Below are 25,643 nucleotides of genomic sequence, written 5' to 3'. Positions count from 1 at the left end.
AAAAACAAAAAAAAACTTTTTTGTTTAGAAAAAATTTTATTTATTAAATTTTTTTTTTTTTTTTTTTTTTTTTTTTTTTTTTTTTTTTTTTTTTTTTTTTTTTTTTTTTTTTTTTAAAAAAACAATAGTAAAAAATAAAAAAAATAAAAAAAAAAATAAAAAAAAAAAGAATTTAAAAATCTAAAAATATATAATTTAGTAATTTACTAATTAACAATATTTAAATTATCGTTGTTATTTGATTTTGAAGTAATTAAAGTTGAATTTGTAATTGTGGGTAAAGTATTTGAAATGTTACCTATACATTGTAATTGTTGATTTGGGTGTTGTTGTTGTTGTTGTAGTTGTTGTTGTTGTTGTATGTACAAAGTTTTCTCTTTAAAGAGTTTTGATTTTAAAAATTCACCCAAACTATTCTCTATCATCATTTGTTCCAATTCATCTTGAATATCATTGAAAAGGTTTGAACATTTAGCGATACCAAATTTTATATTATTTCTATCGAATAAATCCTCATACTCTCCATCACTACTATCACTACCAGATAGAGCATAAGATGAACCACTCTTTCTATTACCAATTGTGTTACCAAAAATAACAACAAACGAGTCATTATCAGAGCATGATCCAACCACACAATTTGAACCATTATTTGGTGTATTATTTGAATTGGTTGTAGTTGTAGTTGTAGTGCTATTGTTGTTGTTGTTGTTTGATAAATTATTAACAATATTTTTAAATTCTGGATCAAAGTTCATCGTATTTGAAGGTGATAATGGTGGATGTATAATTTCTTGTAATATTGTTGGTGGTGGTGGTAATGTACTAGTATGAGAATGTATATTTGTAAGTGATGCAGATTTATTATTATTATTTGGGTCGGAAAATATATTTGTAAGGTTTGATTTCGATATTAATTTTCTAAATCTTATTTTTCTTTTTCTTTTTGGAAATGTATCAGATTGTATTGGTGCATTTGTTATAAATGTTGATGATTGTACAATTGTACAATTATTATTATTATTATTACTTTTATCATGATTTTTATCATGATTTTTATTTGAACTTGATGATGGGGTATTTAAATTTAAAGTTGAAATTGTTTGAGTTAATCCTCCAAAATTATTTTCAGAAGATGATGGACTACTATTATTACTATTATTAGAATTATTGTTATTAGAATTATTATTATTAGAATTATTATTATTGTTTTCTAAAAATTCTGGTATTATAAATGTATGTTTTAAAGTTTCCTTTAATCGGTCTTTTTGTTTACCATAAATATTAATTTCATATCTTGAATTATCTCTGATAAACTAATTATAATAATAATAATAAATTAAAAAAATTAATATTAAAAAATATTTTTTTAAAAAAAAAAAAAATAAAAAAAAATAAAAAAAATAAAAAAAAAATAAACTAACCAATGAATAAATTTCTTCAGCAGTCGAATACATTTCAGATGGTGACCCATTAATTTGTTTAAATTTTTCAATTGCTTCCCAACATAATAAATTTTCAACACAAAATTGTGTTGCTAAAAAGTCATAAAATGCTGATCTGTTTAAAAGAAAGTAAATAAATAAATAAAAAAATAAATATTAGTTTAATTAATCTTTTTTTTTTTTTTTTTTTTTTTTTTTTTTTTTTTTTTTTTTTTTTTTTTTTTTTTTTTTTTTTTTTTTTTTTTTTTTTTTTTTTACCTTAAATCTTTATTATTAATAACTTCAAATAATTTATTTTTATTTGATTTTTGAGTTGCTGTATAATATTTTCCTAGTGACCTTGTATCCATTTTTAAGGATCTATTTTTTAATGCACTATTTTCACTAAAACTAAATTTATTAAAGTTAGAAATTATGTCATACGACGAAATAGATGGAGTGGATACTGATGTTGAAATTTTTCTAGTTGACATTGTGTGTGAGGTTTTTTTTTTTTTTTTTTCAATTTTAATACATATATGTATATATGTAATTTTTTTTTTTTGTTTTTGTTATTTTTTTTTTTAAAAAAAAAAAAAAAAATATAATAATATAATTTAATTATTTTTATTTGTTTTTTTATGTTTGATTTTTTAAAAATAAATTTATTTTTTATTTATTTTTATTTTTATATTTTTTTTTTTTTTGGTGGTTTGAGGATTTTTATTGATGCTTCACAGCTGTACGCTGTACTATTTATAACAAAAATAGAAATAAAAAGAAAACAAATTGTTATGAGAAAATTATTTAAATAATAATAAAAACAACAACAACAACAATTATCATTAAAAAATAATTTTGGGTTGGGTTTTAATTATATTTAATATTAATAAACAGCTGGTGGTAGTGGTTGCTGATGATATGGTTTTTTATTGCGGAAAAGGATGTTGTATTTATTTAAACAGTTTTATTTTTTTTTAAATTTTTTTTTTTTTTTTTTTTTTTTTTTTTTTTTTTTTATTATCGATATCGTGAACTGGTGTGAATGGCAAGAAGAAAAAAAAAAAAAAAAAAACATATAAAAAAAAATAAAAATAAATAAAAAAAAACTATTTCTATTTTTATATATTTTAGTATTTAGAGTGTTTAAAAACGTTTAGGGAAAAAAAAAAGAAAAAAAAAATAATAATAAAAAAAACTAAAGTAATAATAAAAAATTATAAATAAAATTAAAAAAATAATAAAAATATTAAATTTAATTATATTAAACTCCAGTATTTGATTTTTTTTTAAATTGGTATTAATATTTGTTTTATATTTAGAAACAAAATAAAAAATTATTTTTTGGATTAAAATAAAATTTGAATGTGGTGAAATTGTGTGTGTGTGTGTGTGTGTTTTTGTTTGTGTGTTAAGATATTGACAATTATTTTTTTTTTATTCTCTTTTTTTTTTTTCCCCAAAATAGTTTTATTTCTCTTTTTTTTTTTTTTTTTTTTTTAATATTAATCATGATATGGAAATTGGTGATGGTAATTAATACAGAAAAAAAATTAACAAATAACCTATATATGTATATATATAATTAATATATGATATACACTCTACATACACTCTAAAAATGATTATTGTTTATAAATAAGTTTTGATTGGTTAGTTTGCTTTTTTTTTTTTTTTTTTTAAATTATTTATTTTTGTTTTTAACAACAATTTTCTGTTTTATAAAATAATAATAATGATGAAAATTAAAATACACAAATAAAATGGATATTCGAGAGAGTGAGAGATATACAAAAAAAAAATGTGTTTTAAACAATAATTATTTTTAAAAATAAATAAATAAAACAAATAAATAAAACAAATAATAAAACAAATAAATAAAAAAATAAAAAAATAAAAAAAATATAAAAAAAAAATAAAAAAAAAAATAAAAGAAAAAAAAAAAAACATACAAACATACACACATTATACCACTCTTATTTTACATATATATATATATATATAAATATATATTTATATAAAAAATATCCTCTAACCCACACACATTCACCCACCACCCTAAATGTTTTTAAGGTTTTATAAATTAATTTTATCATCGGTGATGGTTTACCCATATATGTGTATTTTCTTTTTTTTTAAAAAAAAAAAAAATAATAATAATATTTAAAATAATAAAAAAAAAATTATATACATATTTATATAAAAAAATTATTATTTGTATGTATGTATAAATTTGTATGTACAATGTGTCTATTTGGTTTTTTTAATTCTAATTAATTCTATTATTGTATACCTTTTCACATTTTTTCTATTAATAGTGTTGAATTATAAATAATTTTAAATATAATTTTTTAAAAAATTTTAAATGAAAATAATAATTAACGTTTAACGGGAAATGGTATAGTAGTTGTTTTATTGTTTTCACATGTGTGAGTGTGTGTGTGAGTGAATTATAATCGATTGAGATATTTTGAGTGCTTATTTTGCAAGATCTTAACTTTTGTATTCAAATATTTTTTTTTTTTTTTTTTTTTTTTTTTTTAATTTTAAAAAAAAAAAAAAAAAAAAAGAATTGTCATTTTAGTGACCCTTTTTTTAAGAGAATACTTTATTTTACTAAGGTGGAAAAAAAAATTTCACCTCCCGCCAAAACCACCAAAACCAAAACCACCACCAAAATTTTTGGTTATACCCCAAAAAATTGGTGTGGTTACCAAAAAAAAAAATTAAAAAAAAAAAAAAAAATTTTTTTAGGTAAAAATAGAATAATTGGGCCTAAAAAAAAAATCCTTTTTAATTTTACCCAAACCCCTTTAATAAGGAGGGGGAATTTTTAAATTTTTTTCCAAAAAAAAAATTAATTCCCTTTAATTTAATTTTTTTAATCCAAAAATTTTAACGAAATTTTAAAAAATTTTTTTTTTTTTTTCCTTTAATTTTTTTTTACCTTTTTTTGGTAATGGAAGGAAAAACTTTATTTTATTATTATTCAAAAAATTTTTTTAATTAATTAATTAATAATTTTTTTAATTAATTTTTAATTAATTAATTTTTTTAATTTTGGACAAAAATTTTTTTTTTTTTTTTTTTTTTTTTTTTTTTTTTTTTTTTTTTTTCCAAGCAGATCGTGTGTGAAAGAAATTTTAATAGATTTATCACTATATTAATCATGCATACTTTTATTTTTACACATTTTAATATATATATATATATAGGTGTGTATATTTATGTATAAAGTATTTGTGATTTTTTTGGTTGTTTATTTTTTAATGGACATTTTTTTTTTTTTTTTTTTATTTTTGTTTATTTTTGTTATTATTTTTAATACTCGAAAGAGTGATGTGTAAAGAAAGAAATAGTTTTGACATTTTATGAAATTACAACCAAAATCTTCAAACTAGCTAACCAAATTAAAAAAAAAAAAAATAATAATAATTTAAAAAAAAATGAAATAAAATAAAATAACAATAAAAATAATAATGATAATAAATTAAAATGAAAATTTTAAATTTTAAAAGATTTGCGCTACACATTATTGTGGAGGTGACAAACACAAAAATATGCGTAAATGATTTAAAGAAGATGAAAATTTAAGGAAAAGAATAAAACGAAATAAAATAAAAAATTAAATCAAACAATAATTAAAATTGAATTAAAAAAAATTATAAAAATAGAATTTACTTTTGTTTTAGGTTTTTTTTTTTTTTTTTTTTTTTTTTTTTCGGAATAAGATTTTGAAAAAAAATAAAAATAGAATTTACTTTTTGTTTTTTTTTGTTTTTTTTTTTGTTTTTTTTTATTTTCTATTTCTTTCCACAAAATTGGATTAATTTTTATTTTTATTTTTGAATAAGATTATGAAAAAAAAAAAAATAATAATTAAATAAATTGATATAAATATTTATACAATAATAGTAAAAAAAAAAAAAAAAAAAACAATGACTAAAAAAATACTATTATAGGCAAAGAGAATAATTTATATGTAAAAAAATAATTTAAATAAATAATAAAAAAAAAAATAAAATAAAAAAAAAAAGCTAAATATAGATTTGGTGGTGGTGGTGGTGTGTTGAGTTTGTTGTTGTAAAAACACAGTGTTAATTTTTTTAAAATAGTTTCCACTGTGCATATATTTTTAGAATATATATTTTTTTATTTTTATTTTTTTTATTTTATTGCTTTTATTTTTTTTATTTTATTTTATTTTTTTTTTTATTTTAATTTTTTTACTAAATTCGAATCTACCAAAAAAAGGAAAATAATAGTATAAAAATAAAAATAATAAAAAATAACTAAAAAAAAAAAATATATTTTTAATGAAATTTACTCTTCTTTTATTGATTTTCGATTGAATGAGATAAACAAATATTTATTGTACATTGATTTAACCATAATTAATTATTTTAATGAATCTATCTTTGGTCATTTTTTTTTTTTTTTTTCTTAAATTAAATTTTTTTAATTTAAAAAATAAAAAAAAAAAATAATAATAATAATTAAAAAAAAATAAAAAAAAAAAAAAAAAAAATAAAAAAAAAAAAAAAAAAAAAAAAGTAAAAAATCTTAAAATGGGAGGTGTCGAACAAAACTTTTTTAAAAAACATAAAATCAATCAAAAAAAAATATAGATGATAAAAAAAAAAAAGGAAATAGTTACAATATCATTTTTACGAGATTATTTTATTTTATTTTTTTATTTTTATTTTACTATATTTTATTTTTATTTTATTTTATTTTATTTTATTTTGTTTTATTTTATTTTATTTTATTTAATTTAATTCAATTTTATTTAATTTTATTTTATTTTTAAAGATATATATATATATATATATATATAAAGAAAAAAAAAGAGGTTAATGATAAATAAAAAATTAAAAATTGTTTTCAAATAAAAAAAATAAAAAAATAAATAAAAAAAAATAAAAATAAATAAAAATAAATAAAAATAAAAATAAAAATAAAAATATCACTTCCATTAACCTAAATGTATACGAGTTAAAAATAGAATAAAACGTGCAAATAAAAACACACAAAAAAAATAAAAATAAAAAAAAATGAAAATAACTATCTCACTAAAACACACACCCAAAAAAGAGAAACACATGATAGTTGTTCATTGCCAAAAAACACAAAATTTATTGTTTTAATATTTGATCTAAAAATAGATAATAAAAAAACAAATAAAAAAAAGTAGAAAAATGCACATATTCTCTGAAATTAACAAATTTGTTTACCAAAAAAAAAAAAAGGATGTTTTTATTATCTATTTTCATTACTTTTTTTTTTTTTGTATTTTTAATTTATTTATTTATTTATTTACTTATTTATTTATTTATTATCTACTATATATGTATCAAAAAATGTTGAAACCAAGTGGGTTCTATTTATTTGAAACTGTACCTAATAAAGACATATTATATTTTAAAAATATATTCAGATGAAACTAAAGTTCAAAACATGAAATAAAGGAAAAAAAAAAAAAGTTTTGTTTTTTGAAAATTTTTTGTTTTTTTCATTTTATTTTTTTTTTTTTTTTTATTTTTTAATTTTTTTTTTTTTTTTAATTTTTATTTTTTTTAATTTTTTTTTTTTTTTTTTTTTCATATCGAGTTGATCATATCACATATAGCAAAACACACACAATGTCAATTTTAAAATTATTACCACAATCATTTGTCTCATCTCTTCAAAAATCCTCATGGGTTGAATATAGAAAAATGGGTAATGATCATTATTATTAAAAAATAAAATAATAATAATAATATATAAAAAAAAAAAAAAAAAAAAAAAAAAAAAAAAAAAAAAAAAAAAAAAAAAAAAAAAAAAAAAAAAAATATTAATATTAATATTAATATTAATATTAATATTAATATTAATATTAAAATTAAAATTTATAGGTTTATATTTTGCTGATCTCTACAATAACACTGAAGCCAACCAAGAAGTTTACAGAAGATTACCATTTGATGTTCTCGTTCAAAGAGACAGAAGATTAAGAGTTGCTATCGATTTAAGTTTAAAGAAACAACTTTTACCAGGTATGGTATCTTTATTTTATTTTTTATTATTTTCTTATTATTATTATTATAATTTTTTTTATATATATATATATAAAAGAAATGATTGATTAACACATTAAATTAAATAGAATCTGAATGGTCAGATAACCAAAAAGATTTTGAATTCACAGAAATGATTGAAAAATACACTGAACAAGTTGAGAGAGAAAACGATTTAAGAAGATCTTTCAGAGAATAAACATTTGGATACCGTGATATATATTAATATGTTAATCAAATAACGAGTGAAACATATATAAAAAATAAAAAAATAAAAAATAAAAATAAAATTAATAGTAATAATAAAAAAACAAAGACTTATAAAATTGCAACATATAAAAAAAAAAAAAAAAAAGTAGCATAAATTCTTTGTTATTTTATTTAAAACAAAAGTTTATTTATTTTTATCATTCTATCTCTCTTCATCATTTTCTTCATCCATTTGAACAAGTGGTTGGCCATCATTATTTCCAGTTGGTGGTGAAGGTGACTCACTTGGCAAAGGTGGAGGTGGTGGTACTTGATCATAATCATTTGGAGGTTGGTCATTTTGTTGTTGTTGTTGTTGTTGTTGTTGTTGTTGTTGTTGTTGTTGTTGTTGTTGTTGTTGTTGTTGTTGTTGTTGTTGTTGTTGTTGTTGTTGTTGTTGTTCTTGTTGTTGTTGTTGTTGTTGTTCTTGTTGTTCTTGTTGTTCTTGTGGAGGTGGTGGTGGTGGTTGATCATTTTTTTGTTCTTGTTGTTCTTGTGGAGGTGGTGTTGGTTGATCATTTGGTGGTGTTGAGGAAGATGAAGGCTCATTATTATTATTATTATTATTATTATTTTTATTATTATTATTATTTTGTAAAGGAGTATCATCTTTATCTTCACTAAACATTCTATAATATTTTCCTTTATTTGCCATGAGTTCGTCATGAGTACCTTCTTCAACTAAATAACCTTTCTCTAAAACAAAGATTTTATCACAATCACGTACAGCAGCAACTTTATGAGCTACCATTACAACGGTATGACCTTGAGTTAAAACTTTAATACTTTGAGTAATGGCTTCTTCAGATTCTGGATCTAACTCAGCAGTGATTTCATCCAATAACATAATCTTTCTCTTTGCACAAATTGCACGAGCTACTGCAATTCTTTTCTTTTGACCACCTGATAAATTACCAGCTTCTCCAATTTGAGTATCATACTTCTTTGGTAAATCATTAATGAATTCATGAGCATATGCCAATTTGGCAGCTTCAATGATATCCTCTTGAGTTGGATTATCAATTGCATAACCAATGTTTTCACCAATCGTAGCATCGAATAGGAAAGGATGTTGATGAACGTTTGTAACGAAACTTCTAAGATTGTTTGGTCTAATTTTTGCAATATCAATACCATCCATGTAAATTTTACCACCAGTCTCGCCATGAAGTGGATAGAATTTTGAAATCAATTCCAATGTTGTTGATTTACCACTACCTGAAGGACCAACCAAACCATAGCATTTACCAGCTTCAAATTTCATATTGATATTATGTAAAACTTGTACATCTGGTCTAGTTGGATAACGGAATGATACATTCTTAAATTCAATTTCACCTCTACATTCTGTTAACTCTGTATAACTTGATGGTAAAAATGTTGGAGTTTCAGCAACTGAAATACCAGTTTGTTTGAAATATTCTTTTTGTTCTTTTTCTTTTTGTTTTTTTAATTCTCTTTTAGTTAAACCAACTGTACTATCAGCAACTGTTGAAACACCATCTAATTGTTCACTATAATCAAGATTACCAATATTGTTATTATTATTATTTGGATCATCTTGTTTACCATTACTATTTTCAACATTATCAATTGGTGTAATAATATTTGAAGGTAAAACATCTTTACCATTTTCAATATTTTGTTTATCTTTTTTATCATCACCATTATCACCACCACCACCACCACCACCACTTAAACCAGCTAATCTATCAGCTTCTTCTTCTTCTAAAGTTGTTCTTTTTCTTGGTGCAGATCTTAAAATCATGAAAACTCTAGTTGCAGAAGCTAAACATTGAATATAACTAACATAAACACCAAATAGAGAACTTGAAGCATCAACAACATAACCAATGTATAAAGAGAATGAAATCATTAAACCAACGGTGAATTGTTTTTGAATTACTAAATAAGCAGAGAAATAAAGAATGACAAATGTTAATGATTCTATTAATAACCATTTACCAGTTCCAGCAAATGTATTTGTAATGATTAATTTTCTAGCAGTAATGAAAACATTCATCAATTGATCTGAATATTTAACCATTTCTTTCTCTTGTTTACAATAGTTGGTAACTACATGCATATTTGTTAATGACTCAGTACCATGTTGTGATGCTTTTGAATTATGGAATAATAATTGACGAGTTAATCTTTTAGTGAATTGTGATTGAATTTGAGTTACTAAACCTAAAATTGGTACGGCTGCAAAGAATGCCAATGAAAGTTTCCATGAAATTGTGAAAATGAATACTAAACTACCAACTAATTTACAAACACCAGTTGCAATTGATAATAGTATACCAGTGAGTGCCGATCTTAACATTGGTGTATCAACGATTAAAACATTCATTAACAATGCTGAATTATTTCTTTGGAAAAATCCCATATCTTGAGCAATCAATGCACGGAATACTTTATTTTGTAATCTCATTACCATCTTTTCATTTACAATACCAGATATCCATGAACCAACATTTGTAAATAAAAATTCAATGAATGCCAATATGAAGATAATAATGAAATCACTCTTAAATTCACCAATGCTTTTAGTTGTTGGGATGTTGTTTACAATATTACCAATATAGAATGGCTGTAAGATACTTGCTGCTGTTGCGACCAATGAACATGCTGTGGCAATTGTTAATTCGATAATGAATGGTGAAACTAAATTATAAAGATCAGGGGGCGTAACTTTTGCATCTTTATCCTTTGGTCTAACGAAAATACCTGTACCATCATCGAATCTACGGAAACTATCCCTTTTACTCTCTTTATATTCTTGATACTTTATCCACATTAGTAATAGTATAATCAATACCATAGTACCACCTGCAACGATAATGATAATATAATTGTATGATAAGAATTTATCACAAGTATTCTTGAGTGAATTATAATTATAGCCTTCATTACAAGATTGTACAATACATTTTGTCCAAAGTAGATCGGATCCACATGACTGGATACCAATTCCATTTGTAATTAAACAAGGAAATTGAACACCATCAACACATTGTGGACAACTATCAGCCCAATCAAATTGACCATTTTCACCATGGAATACAAATGAAAACTTTTGTGGTCCAATTGGTACATTGGTTCCTGCGATTGTAAATTTATAATTCATTGCTTTGGTTGGATTAATAATTATACCCTCAACATTATTCAATGTATCAGGTTGTGCTACCTTTCCTGCTGGTTGTAATGATCCACCAGAATTACCAATTGTAATTATTGAATCATCATCACTATTTAATAATAATAAATCTAAATTATTTACTAAATTAAATTTTGCACCAGAATATGACGGTGGATCTGTCCAAACTAATGTTGCAACAATTCTTGGTGTACCACCACCACCACCACTACCTGATGATGATGATGATGGTTTATATGTGAAACAATATGATTTATTTAAACCACTTGATAAACTATCTTCTTTCCATTCAGTTGCTTTTTGATTTTTACCTAAACCACCGATACCAATCCATCTTGATGGTGGTGTTGGATTTGATGATTTAACATATAACCAATTATTCATTCTAAGTGCACCCCAACCTTGAATTAAATTTGCGCCATTAATTTGTTCAAATATTGCGTTTGATGGATTTGTACTTGATGCACTCCAAAAATAAGTACCATTTAATAATTGAGCATTATTAATCATTAATGCTTTTAATAATGATCCAGTTGGTAGTAGTTTATTCTCTTCGACAGATTCGCCAGTTGGGAAATAACCATCAACTAAATATTGTCTAAGAATTGTTGTTGCTGCTGTTGCCAATGGTGTTGCCATTGATGTACCAGATATTGACATTAGACCATTTGCATTTGGTAAAGAACCATCACCACATTGGTCTGTTGAATTCTCACCATTTGATCTTGCCGATGTAATATATTCACCAGGTGCAACTATATCAGGTTTCAATCTACCATCATGTGTTGGACCCTTTGATGAGAATGATCCCATATTATTTTCATTATAAAATTGAGGTTGTGTTGTGAATGAATCCGATGCATTTTGTTTAATAGATGCTGGACAACATAATTGTAAACCTTTAACATTTGAAACCTCTGAGCAACATTTAGCGGTCGTATAATTACAATACTTCTTATCGAATAAACATGGTCTTTGAAAATTAGCATTATCTGAGAAATCATAATATTCCAATGCATCTGACACATAATTTACATGAGCTGTTTGCTCAGCACCAACTGTAATTGCATTTTTAGCTGTTGCTTGAGCTAATAAAGATGCAAATAGCTCGTTATTACCAGCAGCTCTTAGTATAGAGAATTCTGGGTACTCATAGAGGAATGCATCAATACCACCAGCATCATCGGAATAACCACCATAATAACCTTGCAAAGATACAGAACCCCAAGAATCACCATGTACTCTTGCACCTGCATCATATAATGGTTTGTACATTTGACTGTAATCTTCGGGTGGTGTTGGTTCAGAACTTCCAGATGAAAGATCATAAAATGCAATCTTTGCGTCAGTTGCAAGACCACTAAATGATGAAATAGCCCATGAAGAATCCTCTGGAGTACCTGCTGCAGAGCCACAAACATGTGTACCATGACCATTTACATAATCTTCATTGTCATGGTAAGTAATATAAGTTACAACTTTTCTATGATTTTCATTCACTTGATTAAATGGTATTGGATACTTTGAATCTGAAAAGAAACAATGGCTACCATCTAAACCAGTATCAGCAATACTCAATATCTGACCTTTACCTCTTAATGGAATATCAATTCTATCATTATTAACCAATTTATCTTTTGTGCCGAAAATTACAGTTGGTGATAATCTATTTGCAGTTTGTAATTTCTCTGATCTTTCAATATAATTACTTTCACTTTGTTCTGAAATCCATTTATATACAATTTTCTCAGAACCAATTAATGAACATGACGATGATGATGATGATGATGGTGATTCATCATTACAATATACAATTGATTTTAATTTCTTTTGATTAATTAATGTTAATTTAACTTTTGAATTATATGATGTTAAAATTGAATTTAATGTATTCTCCCATCTTTGAATTAATGAATTTGTTGAACCACTTAATATAATATAAACCGGATATCCAATTGACTTTTCATGATAATTTAAATGTATTTTATTTGATGGTTCATGTTCACCAATCCATGATATCCATTCTTTACTTGATAATAATACACTTTGCTCTTTAGTCATAAATACTAAGAAACTATCATGTGGTATATAGTGAACTATATGTGATTTAAATGGTTGTTCTTTTAATATTGTTATATCAGTACCAATTAAAAATTCCTTCAATTGTTCTCTAGTTTCATCATTTATACGATCTTTAAATTGAACTATATAATGATTCTTTTTATATTTTGATTGATAGTCATCATAATAAATACCATCATCATCATTTGATTTTAATAATCTTGATACGAATGATGAATAATATTCAATACTATTATAATAATTATTATTATTATTATTATTATTATTATTATTATTATTATTATTATTATTATTATTATTATTATTATTATTATTATTATTATTTAATTTATTATTATTATTATTATTATTATTAATATTTATTGAAGGTTTAATTGTTGTATCAATTATTTTATTTTTTAATAAAATTTTCTTTTCATTTGAATAAATTTTATTTGAAAATTGTTGTTGTTGTTGTTTGTTTTTATAAATTGAGTCATCGATATTATAATTTATAAATCTATTAATTATATTATTAAATTTATCATTTCTGTTGCTATTTGTATCTTCAAGTAGTTCAAATTTTATTCCTATAAATATTAATATCAAAATTACACTTGAAAACAGAAATATTTTACTGGGCGATGAAAATTGAAATTTCATTTTTTTATTTTTTTATTTTTTTTATTTTTTAATATTTTAATTATTGTTATTATTATTATTATTAATTATTTTTAAACAGCTTTTATTAAAATATCATTATTTATTTATTTATTTATTTATTTATTTAATTTTTATTTTATTTTTTTTTTTTTTTATTATTTTTTTATTTTTTTTTATTTTTTTTTAAATTAATATTAAATAAAATAATTAAAATGAAAAATAATTTTATTAATACTAAATTCAATAAATAAAAACAAAATATTTTATGAGTTGATATTTTTCTATCTACTTTACCTTTTATTTTATTTTATTCAACTTTTTTTTTTTTTTTTTTTTTTTTTTTTATTTATTTCAATTTTTTAAAAATAGATAGATAAAATTACTTGTTACAGATAATGAAATAAAATAATTATATAATTTTTTTTTAATACTTTTATAAAAAAGGTTTGTTTTTTAGTGTTTTTTTTTTTTTTTTTTTTATTAATTTTTGTTTTTGTTTTTTTTATTTTTATTTTTGTTTTTTTTTTTATTTTTATTTAAATAAAATTTTTGAGATGTGATCAACTAAAACAAAACAAAACACCACTCTATTAATAAATTTTTTTTTTTTTTTTTTTTTTTTTTTTTTTTTTTTTTTTTTTTTTTGGCAACCCTCCCCCAGTTTAAAGACAATTAAAAAAAAGAAAATAAAAAAAAAAAAAAAAAGAAAAAGTTAACAGATATAACATTTATATAACCACTCAATATCAAATTTGTATGTAACTTACACAAATAAAATACTAATACAATGTCTATTAATTATGGGGGTTGTATTGGAATTTTTTATTTTTTTAATTTTCCAATTTTCCGGAAACTAATCTTATTTTTCCAAGATAATTAGGTAATATTATTCGTCAAAAAAAAACTGATAAAAACGTCTTTCAATCTAATTAATTTATAATTATTACTTCATTTAAAAAATATTAATTTTCATTATTTTTAAAAATATTAAAATCTTCAATGATTCAAGGAAAAAAAAAAATAATAAAATAATTAAATAAATGAACTCAAACTTTAAAAAAAAAATGAAACTCAATTCTTAAAAAAAAGTTTTAAATTTATTTATACATTTTATTTTCCATTTTTTTTTTTTTTTTTTTTTTTTTTTTTTTTTTTTTTTTTTTTATACCTCAATTAATTTTTAAACTTGTTCCCCAACAACTTGATTATTATTATCATCGTTATTATTATTATTATTATTATTATTATTGTTATTATTATTATTATTTTCATTATTATTTTCATTATTAGTTTCATTATTAGATGGTAAACCTAAATTATTTAATAATTCTTCCTCATCTTTTTCATTATTAAACATTCTATGATATTTTCCTTTTCTTTCCATGAGTTCATCATGAGTACCCTCTTCAACTAAATAACCTTTATCTAAAACAAAGATTTTATCACAATCACGGACAGCAGCAACTTTATGAGCTACCATTACAACGGTATGACCTTGAGTTAAAACTTTAATACTTTGAGTAATGGCTTCTTCGGATTCTGGATCTAATTCAGCAGTGATTTCATCCAATAACATAATCTTTCTCTTTGCACAAATTGCACGAGCAATTGCAATTCTTTTCTTTTGACCACCTGATAACAAACTACCAGCTGAACCTAAGACGGTATCATATTGTTGTGGTAAATCTTTAATGAATTCGTGAGCATATGCCAATTTGGCAGCTTCAATAACCTCTTCAATAGTTGGATTATCCAATGCGTAGCCAATGTTATCTTTAATTGAAGCATCGAATAAGTAAGGATTTTGATGAACACATGTAACGAAACCTCTAAGATTGTTTGGTCTAATATTTGCAATATCAATATCATCCATTATGATATTTCCACCATCACGAAGTGGATAGAATTTTGAAATCAATTCCAACAATGTTGATTTACCACTACCTGAAGGACCAACCAAACCATAACATTTACCAGTTTCAAATTTCATATTGATATTATGTAAAACTTGTACATCTGGTCTAGTTGGATAACGGAATGATACATTCTTAAATTCAATTTCACCTTTACAATCTGTTAATTCAATATAACTTGATGGAATTAATGACATTTCAACAACTGAAATACCAGTTCTCTTGAAATATTCTTTTTGTTCTTTTTCTTTTTGTTTCTTTAATTGTTTTTTTGTTAATTCAACTGGTTGCACTGTTGTTAATTCACCATTATCATCAATATTTTCTAATGTTGTATTATTATTATTATTATTTGGATCATCACTACCTTTACCATTATCATTACCTTTACCATTATAATTATCATCATCATCATCATCGTCATTGTTATTATTATTACCACCACCACCACCTAAACCATTATTTCTATCAGCTTCTTCTTCTTCTAAAGTTGTTCTTTTTCTTGGTGCAGATCTTAAAATCATGAAAACTCTAGTTGCAGAAGCTTGAGATTGAACATAACTTACATAAACACCAAATAATGTTGTTGTTGAATCAATAACATAACCAATGTATAAACAGAAAGAAATTAAAAGACCAACAGTGAATTGCTTTTGAATTGCAAGATAAGCACCATAGTAAAGAATAATGAAAGCCAATGATTCAACCATTAACCATTTAATTGAAGAGGCCAAAGTATTATTAATGATTAATCTTCTAGCGGTTTGGAAAACATTATTTAAATTATCAGTATATTTAATGATTTCTTTATCTTGTCTACAATAATTAGTAACTACATGCATATTAACCATTGATTCTTGACCATGTTGTGATGCTTTTGAATTGTAGAATAATAATGCTCTAGTTAATCTTTTAGTGAATTGTGATTGGATTTGAGTGATAAATGCCAATACTGGTACGGTTGCAAAGAATACCAATGAAAGTTTCCATGAAATTGTGAAAATGAATACTAAACTACCAACAAATTTACATAAACCAGTTGCAATTGATAATAATATACCAGTGAGTGCCGATCTTAACATTGGAGTATCAGAAATTAAAACATTCATTAAAATTGCAGCATTATTCTTTTGGAAAAAACCCATATCTTGAGCAATCAATGCACGGAATACTTTATTTTGTAATCTCATTACCATCTTTTCATTTACAATACCAGATATCCATGAACTGATTGTTGAGAAAACAAATTCTATAACTGCCAATATGAAGATTAAAATGAATTGACTCTTGAAATCACCAATATGTTTTGCAGTTGGTATATCATTAATAATTTGACCAATATAGAATGGCTGTAGGATACTTGCTGCTGTTGAAACCAATGAACATGCTGTTGAAATCGCCAATTCAATAATGAATGGTGAAATTAAATTATAAAGGTCAGCCAATGAAACTTTTGCGTCTTTATCCTTTGGTCTAACGAAAATACCTGTACCATCGTCGAATCTACGGAAACTATCTTTTTTACTCTCTTTATATTCTTGATATTTAATGAGTAACAAAATAAAGATAATCAATAGCATTGTACCACCTGCAACAATCATAATGATATAGTTGTATGATAAGAATTTATCACATCTTTTTTTAATTGAATTATAATTATAATTATTATCACATGACTGAATTAAACAACTTGACCATTGTAAATCACTTGTACAAAGTTGAGTACCAATACCATTTTCAACTGGACATGCTAATACTTGACCTGGACTGCATTGTGGACATTTATCAGCCCATTCAAACTCACCATTTTCACCATGAAATACGAATGAGAAATTCTGTGGTCCCATTGGTACGTTTGTACCCGCTACCATGAATCTATAAGTCATTGGTTCCGTTGGATTATGAACTATACCTTCAACATTATTCAATGTATCTTGAGTTGGTGCTAATCCTAAAAATGATGAACCACCTTGATTAGAATAAAATATAGTTGAACCATTATCACGATAATAAATCATTGTTAAATCTAAATTATTTACTAAATTAAATTTTGCACCTGCATATGATGGTGGATCTGTCCAAACTAATGTTGCAACAACTCTTGGTATATTATTACCACTATTACTACTTGATGATGATGGTTTATATGTGAAACAATATGATGTATTTTGACCAGTTGATAAACTTTCTTCTTTCCATTGATTTGGTTTCACTAATCTTAAATCTAATCCACCAATACCAACAAATTTAGTTATACCATCTGATGTTTTATTATTATTATTACTATTATTATTATTGACAACATGTAACCAATTACTCATTCTAATAGCACCCCAACCTTGAACTAAACTTGCACCTGCAAAATTTTCAAAAACTTGGTTTGATGGATATGTAATACTTGATGATGTAATCAATTGAAATGTACCATTTAATAACTGAGCATTATTAATCATTAATGCTTTTAATAATGATCCAGTTGGTTGTAATTTATTTGATTCTACAATTGAACCAGTTGGATAATAACCATCAACTAAATATTGTCTAAGAATTGTTGTTGCTGCTGCTGCAAATGAGGTTGCCATTGATGTACCAGATATCGCCAATAATGCATTTGTATTTGGTAAAGAGCCATCACCACATTGGTCTGTTGTATTGGCACCATTTGATCTTGCCGATGTAATATATTCACCAGGGGCAACTAAATCAGGTTTCATTCTACCATCATGTGTTGGACCTTTTGATGAGAATGAACAAATATTATTCTCATTGTATAATAATGGTTGAGTATTTGCAGCGTCAATTACACTTTTTCTAAGTAAAGTAGGACAACAACTTGCTAAACCAGTGGTTGCGTTTGATTCTAAGCAACATTGGGCAGTTGTGTAATTGCAATATCTGCTATCGAAATCACATATTAACTCTTGATTTATATCGACAGATGATTGATAATTTATATAATTTGGACCATCAGTTAAATAATTTTCATGAATTGTTTGATGAGCACCAACGGTAATAACATTCTTTGCAGTGGATTGAGTGAGTAGTGATAGGTATTGCTCGTTGTTACCAGCAGCTCTAAGAATGATGAAATCTGGATGAGTGAAAAGGAAATCATCAATTGAAGCAGTGTCTGATGAATAACTACCTGTATACCCCTCTACTGATACAGAACCCCAAGAATCACAATGCACTCTTGCACCTGCGTCATATAATGGTTGATATAATTGTTTCAAATCCGATGGAGGTGTCAAACTTGATGAACCACTTGCCAAATCAAAGAATGCAATCTTTGCATCAGTTGCAAGACCACTAAATGATGAAATATTAACTGAAGAATCCTCTGGAGTACCTGCTGCAGAACCACAAATATGTGTACCGTGACCATCCACTTTATCACTATCGTCGCTTGTTGATGTGGTAATATAAGTTACAACTTTTCTATGATTTAAATTTACACTATTCAATGGTATTGGATACTTTGAATCTGAAAAGAAACAATGGCTACCATCTAAACCAGTATCAGCAATACTCAATATCTGACCTTTACCTCTCAATGGAATATCAACCCTATCATTATTAACCAATGTATCTTTTGTACCGAAAACTACCTTTGGTGATAATCTATTTGCAGTTTGAAATTTCTCTGATCTTTCAATGAAATTACTTTCACTTTGTTCTGAAATCCATTGGTAAACTAACTTTTCTGAATTAATTAACGAACATGACGGTGATGGTGATTCATCATTACAATATACAATTGACTTTAATTTCTTTTGATTAATTAATGTTAATTTAACTTTTGAATTATATGATTTTAAAATTGAATTTAATGTATTCTCCCATCTTTGAATTAATGAATTTGTTGAATCACTTAATATAATATAAACTGGTAATCCAATTGATTTTTCATTATAATTTAAATGTATTTTATTTGATGGTTCAAATTCACCAATCCAAGATACCCATTCTTTACTTGATAATAATACACTTTGTTCTTGAGTCATTAATACTAAGAAACTATCATGTGGTATATAGTGAACTATATGTGATTGATATGGTTGCTCATCCAATACAATATCAGTACCAATTAAAAATTCCTTCAATTGTTCTCTAGTTTCATCATTTATACGATCTTTAAATTGAACTATATAATGATTCTTTTTATAAATTGATTTATCATCACCATTATTATTATTATTATTATTATTATTATTCAATATTCTTAATAAAATTGGTGATATATTTTCATTATTATCATTATCATTAATAAATATTTGATTATTTTTAATTGATGGCTTATTATTTGTATCAATTATTTCATTATGTAATAAAATTCTTTTATCTCTTTTAAAATGATTATTATTATTATTGAATTTTATATATTCGGTACTTTTACTACTTAAAAATATATCTAACTTTATGCCTATTACCAATACTAATAAAATTAAACCTGATATCAACAATAATTTGTTAGATGAAAAATGAAATTTCATTTTTTTTTTTTTTTTTTTTTGGTTTTTTTTTTTTTTTTTTTTTTTTTTGTTAAAAAAAAAAAAAGTAATAATAGTAATAAATAATGTTTAAGCTAAAAAAAAAAAAAAAAAAATAAAAAAAATGAAATAATAAAATTAGTAAATATTTATATTTTAAAATTATAAATAAAATTTATCCTATTACCTTATGAAATTATATTTTGTCAATTGTATCTTTTAATAAAAGAAATTATTATTGTATGTGTTGGTTAAAAAAAAAAAAAAAAAAAAATAATTGTTTGTTGTTTTTTTTTATTTTTATTTTTTTTTTATTTATTTATTTTTTTATTTAATTAATAGATACAAGATTAAAAATAAGAAATATTAAAAAATAAAAAAAAAATTAAATTTTAATTTATAAAACACTTAAAATTTAATTATAAAAAGACAATTTTAACAATTATATAAAATTGTACACAACACATGAGTCTGTTAGGTGAATTATTAAAAAATTAGATAGATTCGATGTGATACATAATAACAATTTTTGAAGGTGTTTTTGTTGTTTTGAATTATTTCAATCTATTTTTTTCTTTTTTAATTTATTTTTTTTTTTTTTTTAAAAAAATTAAATTAAAAAAAAAAAAAAAAAAAAAAAAACACTGCCACATCGCCCAATATATATATACACACAAGGGGTGTTTTTTTTTTAATTTTGAATAAAAAAAAAAAAAAAAAAAAAAAACCCACCCTTTCAAACAATTATCATTTATAACCACATAAGCATATTAATAAGTAAAAAAAAAAAAAAATTATAATTTTTATCCATTTTTATCCAATAAAAAAAGGGTGTAATTTTCCAAAATGGGTTGAAATTGGAAACCTTTTTTTGTTATAAAAAAAAAAAATATTTTCCAAAAACCTGAAATTGACTTTAATTTCTAAAAAAAAAAAAAAATTCCAAAAACCTGAGATTGACTTTAATTATAAAAAAAAAAAAATCAATTAAATAACTTTTTTTTATTTTTATTTTTTAACTATTTGAGATTTATTGGAAACTAGATTTATAAAAAATTAATCGATCAAAAAGATTCATAAATTTTTTTTTTTTTTTTTTTTTTTTTTTTTTTTTTTTATTTTTTTAAAATAAATGATCAAATTTTTTTTATAAAACTAATAATGGAGCATAATCATCATCTTCAGAAAAAGCAAACATTCTATAATATTTTCCTTTTTTAGCCATTAATTGATTATGAGTACCTTGTTCAACGATTTGACCTTTATCTAAAACAAAGATTTTATCACAATCACGGACAGCAGCAACTTTATGAGCTACCATTACAACGGTATGACCTCGAGTTAAAACTTTAATACTTTTATTGATAGCTTCTTCAGATTCTGGATCTAATTCAGCAGTGATTTCATCCAATAACATAATCTTTCTCTTTGCACAAATTGCACGAGCTACTGCAATTCTTTTCTTTTGACCACCTGATAAATTACCACCATCAGTTAACATTGTATCATATTGTTTTGGTAATGATTGAATGAATTCATGAGCATTTGCCAATTTGGCGGCTTCAATGATATCCTCTTGAGTTGGATTATCCAATGCGTAACCAATGTTTTCACTAATTGTAGCATCGAATAGGAAAGGATGTTGATGAACGTTTGTAACGAAACTTCTAAGATTACTTGGTCTGATTTTTGCAATATCAATACCATCCATGTAAATTTTACCACCTGATGGATGTAGACTATAGAATCTGGAAATCAATTCCAACAATGTTGATTTGCCACTACCCGATGGACCAACCAAACCATAGCATTTACCAGATTCAAATTTCAAATCAATATTATACAATACACCAACATCTGCTCTTGATGGATAACAAAATGATACATTCTTAAATTCAATTTCACCTCTACATTCTGTTAACTCTGTATAAGCTGATGGAATTAAATTTAATTCTAAACATGAAATACCAGTTTTCTTATAAAATTCTTTTTTCATTTGTCTTTTTCTTTTTCTAAGTTGTTTTTCTGTTAACATTTCAATTCCATTATTATCATTTGGATCATCATTATTATTATTATTATTATTTTCATCTTCACCTTCATCATCATCATCACCATCATCATCACCATCATCATCAATTTCATTATTATTATTATTTGGATCTTGTTGATTATTATCATCATTTATATTATTATCATTATTATTATTATTATTATTATCTATACCTTCACCTACTAATGGTGGTGAATTTGATAGTTTTGTAGTCATTTTACCATTATTACGTTTATTTTTGTTCTTTTTATATTCAGCATCTTCACTTGAGCTATCATCCGATTCACCACTTTTAGTTTTATTGTTTTTACTATTTTTATTATTATTATTATCATCATCATCATCACTACTACTATCACTAATATCATCATTATTATTGTTATTATTATTATCTTGATTAGTATCAATAATATTATCAAGTTCTTCTTCCTCTAAAGTTGTTCTTTTTCTTGGTGCAGATCTTAAAATTAAGAATACTCTAGTTGCAGAAGCTAAACATTGAACATAACTTGAATAAACACCAAATAATGTTGTTGAAGAATCAATTACATAACCAATGTATAAAGAGAATGATACTAAAAGACCAACAGTGAATTGCTTTTGAATTGCAAGATAAGCACCGAAATAAAGAATAATGAAAGCTAATGATTCAACCATTAACCATTTAATTGAAGCTGCAAAGGTATTATTAATAATTAATCTTCTTGAAATTTGGAAAACCATCATTAATTGCTCTGAATATTTTGCAATCTCTCTATCTTGTTTACAATAATTTGAAACTACATGCATATTGACCATTGATTCTTGACCATGTTGTGATGCTTTTGAATTGTGGAATAATAATCTACGTGTTAATCTTTTAGTGAATTTAGATTGAACTTGTGTTACAATTGCCAATACGGGTACGGTTGCAAAGAATGCTAATGAAAGTTTCCATGAAATTGTGAAAATGAATACCAAACTACCAACAAATTTACAAATACCAACTGAAACTGATAATAGTATACCAGTGAGTGATGATCTTAACATTGGTGTATCAACGATTAAAACATTCATTAAAACTGCAGCACTATTCTTTTGGAAAAAACCCATATCTTGAGCAATCAATGCACGGAATACTTTATTTTGTAATCTCATTACCATCTTTTCATTTACAATACCAGAGATCCAAGAACTGATTGTTGAGAAAACAAATTCCAATAAGGCCAATAAAAATATAATAATAAATTGATCTCTTAAATCACCAATACCTTTAGTTGTTGGAATATCTTGAATAATTTGACCAATATAATATGGTTGTAAGATACTTGCTGCTGTTGCCACCAACGAGCAAGCTGTTGAAATTGTTATCTCTATAATGAATGGTGATAATAAACTGTAAAGATCTGGTGGTGTAACTGGTGCATCTTTTGGTTTTGGTCTAACATGAATACCTGTACCATCATCAATAGTCCCATCTTTAAGTGTACCACTACCACTACCACTACCACCACTACCACCTTTACCACCACCACTAACATTTTTACCAGTACCTAAAACTCCACTAAAAAATTCTTTTAAACTAAATTTATTACCATTTTCTTTATATTCCATATATTTAATTAAAATTAATACAGTGATAATCAATGACATTGTACCACCTGCAACAATGATAACGATATAATTATATGATAAGAATTTTGAACATTTATCAGAGATTGAATTATAATTATAATTGTTATTACAAGATTGTACTAAACAACGACCCCATAAATAATCATCGCCACAAGTTTGAGAACCAACACCATTTTCAATGAAACAAGGTTGTGTATCATCTGGATTACATTGCATACAACTATCAGCCCAATCAAATTCACCATTTTCACCATGGAATACAAATGAGAAATTTTGTGGTCCAATTGGTATATTGGTACCTGCAATTATAAATCTAAAAGAAATTTCTGATTTGGTATTAATTGGTGTATAGATTATACCTTCAACATTATTAATTGAATCTTGTAGTGGTAATGTTGTACCTTTTGTACCATTATATGATGAACCACCAGAATTTGAATAAAATATAAATTCTGATTCAGTATTTGTCATTGTTAAATCTAAATTATTTACTAAATTTAATTTTGCACCAGAATATGATGGTGGATCTGTCCAAACTAATGTTGCAACAATTCTTGGTATACCACCACTATTACTACCTGATGATGATGGTTTATATGTGAAACAATATGAAACATTTTGACCAGTTGATAAACTATATTCTTTCCAATTTGATGCTTTTTTATCTTTACCTAATTCACCAATACCAACCCATCTTGATGGTTTTGGTTTAACACCTGATGATTCAACATATAACCATTCACTCATTCTAAGTGAACCCCAACCTTGAACAAAATTTGCACCTGCAAATGTATCAAATACTGCATTTGATGGATTTGTATTTGTTGATGATAATGGGAATGTACCATTTAATAACTGAGCATTATTAATCATTAATGCTTTTAATAATGATCCAGTTGGTTGTAATTTATTTGATTCTACAATTGAACCAGTTGGATAATAACCATCAACTAAATATTGTCTAAGAATTGTTGTTGCTGCTGTTGCTAATGGTGTTGCCATTGATGTACCAGATTCTGATAATAGTGCATTTGTATTTGGTAAAGAACCATCACCACACTGATCGGTTGTATTTGCACCATTTGATCTTGCCGATGTAATATATTGACCAGGGGCAACTATATCAGGTTTCAATCTACCATCATGTGTTGGACCTTTTGAAGAGAATGAACAAATATTATTCTCATTATATAATTCTGGTTGTGAGGAAAATATTGAAGCGTATGAATTTTTAATATAAGATGTACAACAGCCTGATAAACCTTTAACAGTTGAATATTCTGTACAACATTGAGCAGTTGTATATGTACAATATTTATCATCAAATGATTGGCATAATGAATTTAATGTACTCTTTGCTACTGTTTCAAAATTTGAATATTCCAATGCATCAGTGGTATAACTTTCGTGAGTAGTTTGTTCGGCACCAACTGTAATTACATTTTTGGCTGTTGCTTGTGATAGCAATGATGAATATTGTTCATTATTACCAGCAGCTCTAAGAATAATGAAATCTGGATGAGTGTAAAGGAAATCATCAATACTACCAGCATCATCGGAATAACTACCCAAATAACCTTGTATTGAAAGAGAACCCCAAGAATCACCATGTACTCTTGCACCTGCATTATATAATGGCTGATATAATTGGCTATAATCTTCTGGTGGAACTGGTTCATTATTACTTGGGTCGGATGCTAAATCAAAGAATGCAATCTTTGCATCAGTTGCAAGACCACTAAATGATGAAATAGCCAATGAAGAATCCTCTGGTGCACCTGCTGCAGAACCACAAACATGTGTACCGTGACCATCGACATAATCCTCATTATCATGTAGAGAACCAATATAAGTTACAACTTTTCTATGATTTAAATTTACACTATTATATGGTATTGGATTATTTGAATCTGAAAAGAAACAATGGCTACCATCTAAACCAGTATCGGCAATACTC

General features: G+C 24.3%; 5 protein-coding genes across 5 annotated transcripts in view; 1 reads left to right on the top strand and 4 right to left on the bottom strand.

The window, feature by feature from the left end:
- Positions 1-206: 206 nt before the first annotated feature.
- On the bottom strand, positions 207-1,918 carry DDB_G0286173 (hypothetical protein; the record flags this gene model as incomplete). The annotated part of the gene is made up of 4 exons (XM_632775.1): positions 207-1,316; positions 1,425-1,560; positions 1,704-1,835; positions 1,869-1,918. The coding sequence occupies 4 exons, from the start codon at positions 1,916-1,918 to the stop codon at positions 207-209; spliced, it is 1,428 nt and encodes a 475-aa protein (XP_637867.1).
- A 5,148-nt stretch (positions 1,919-7,066) lies between these two features.
- Positions 7,067-7,682, top strand: uqcrb (cytochrome bd ubiquinol oxidase, 14 kDa subunit; the record flags this gene model as incomplete). The annotated part of the gene is made up of 3 exons (XM_632774.1): positions 7,067-7,145; positions 7,322-7,462; positions 7,573-7,682. The coding sequence occupies 3 exons, from the start codon at positions 7,067-7,069 to the stop codon at positions 7,680-7,682; spliced, it is 330 nt and encodes a 109-aa protein (XP_637866.1).
- A 213-nt stretch (positions 7,683-7,895) lies between these two features.
- Positions 7,896-13,616, bottom strand: tagB (ABC transporter B family protein; the record flags this gene model as incomplete). Its single annotated transcript, XM_632773.1, has 1 exon — positions 7,896-13,616. One exon carries the CDS (start codon positions 13,614-13,616, stop codon positions 7,896-7,898), a length of 5,721 nt encoding a protein of 1,906 aa, XP_637865.1.
- A 1,180-nt stretch (positions 13,617-14,796) lies between these two features.
- tagC (ABC transporter B family protein) lies at positions 14,797-20,022 on the bottom strand (the record flags this gene model as incomplete). The annotated part of the gene is made up of 1 exon (XM_632772.1): positions 14,797-20,022. The coding sequence occupies one exon, from the start codon at positions 20,020-20,022 to the stop codon at positions 14,797-14,799; it is 5,226 nt and encodes a 1,741-aa protein (XP_637864.1).
- Positions 20,023-21,166: 1,144 nt separating this feature from the next.
- tagD (ABC transporter B family protein) overlaps positions 21,167-25,643 on the bottom strand; it is a gene marked incomplete at both ends in the record, with an annotated part of 5,478 nt that continues 1,001 nt past the window's right edge. Inside the window, one exon of the mRNA XM_632771.1 lies at positions 21,167-25,643. This exon is cut by the window's right edge and continues 1,001 nt beyond it. Coding sequence (XP_637863.1) covers positions 21,167-25,643 — 4,477 coding nt within the window.

The sequence above is a fragment of the Dictyostelium discoideum genome (genome assembly GCF_000004695.1).
Source record: "Dictyostelium discoideum AX4 chromosome 4 chromosome, whole genome shotgun sequence".
NCBI lineage: Eukaryota > Evosea > Eumycetozoa > Dictyosteliales > Dictyosteliaceae > Dictyostelium > Dictyostelium discoideum.
This window is presented reverse-complemented; position numbering and strand designations above follow the sequence as displayed.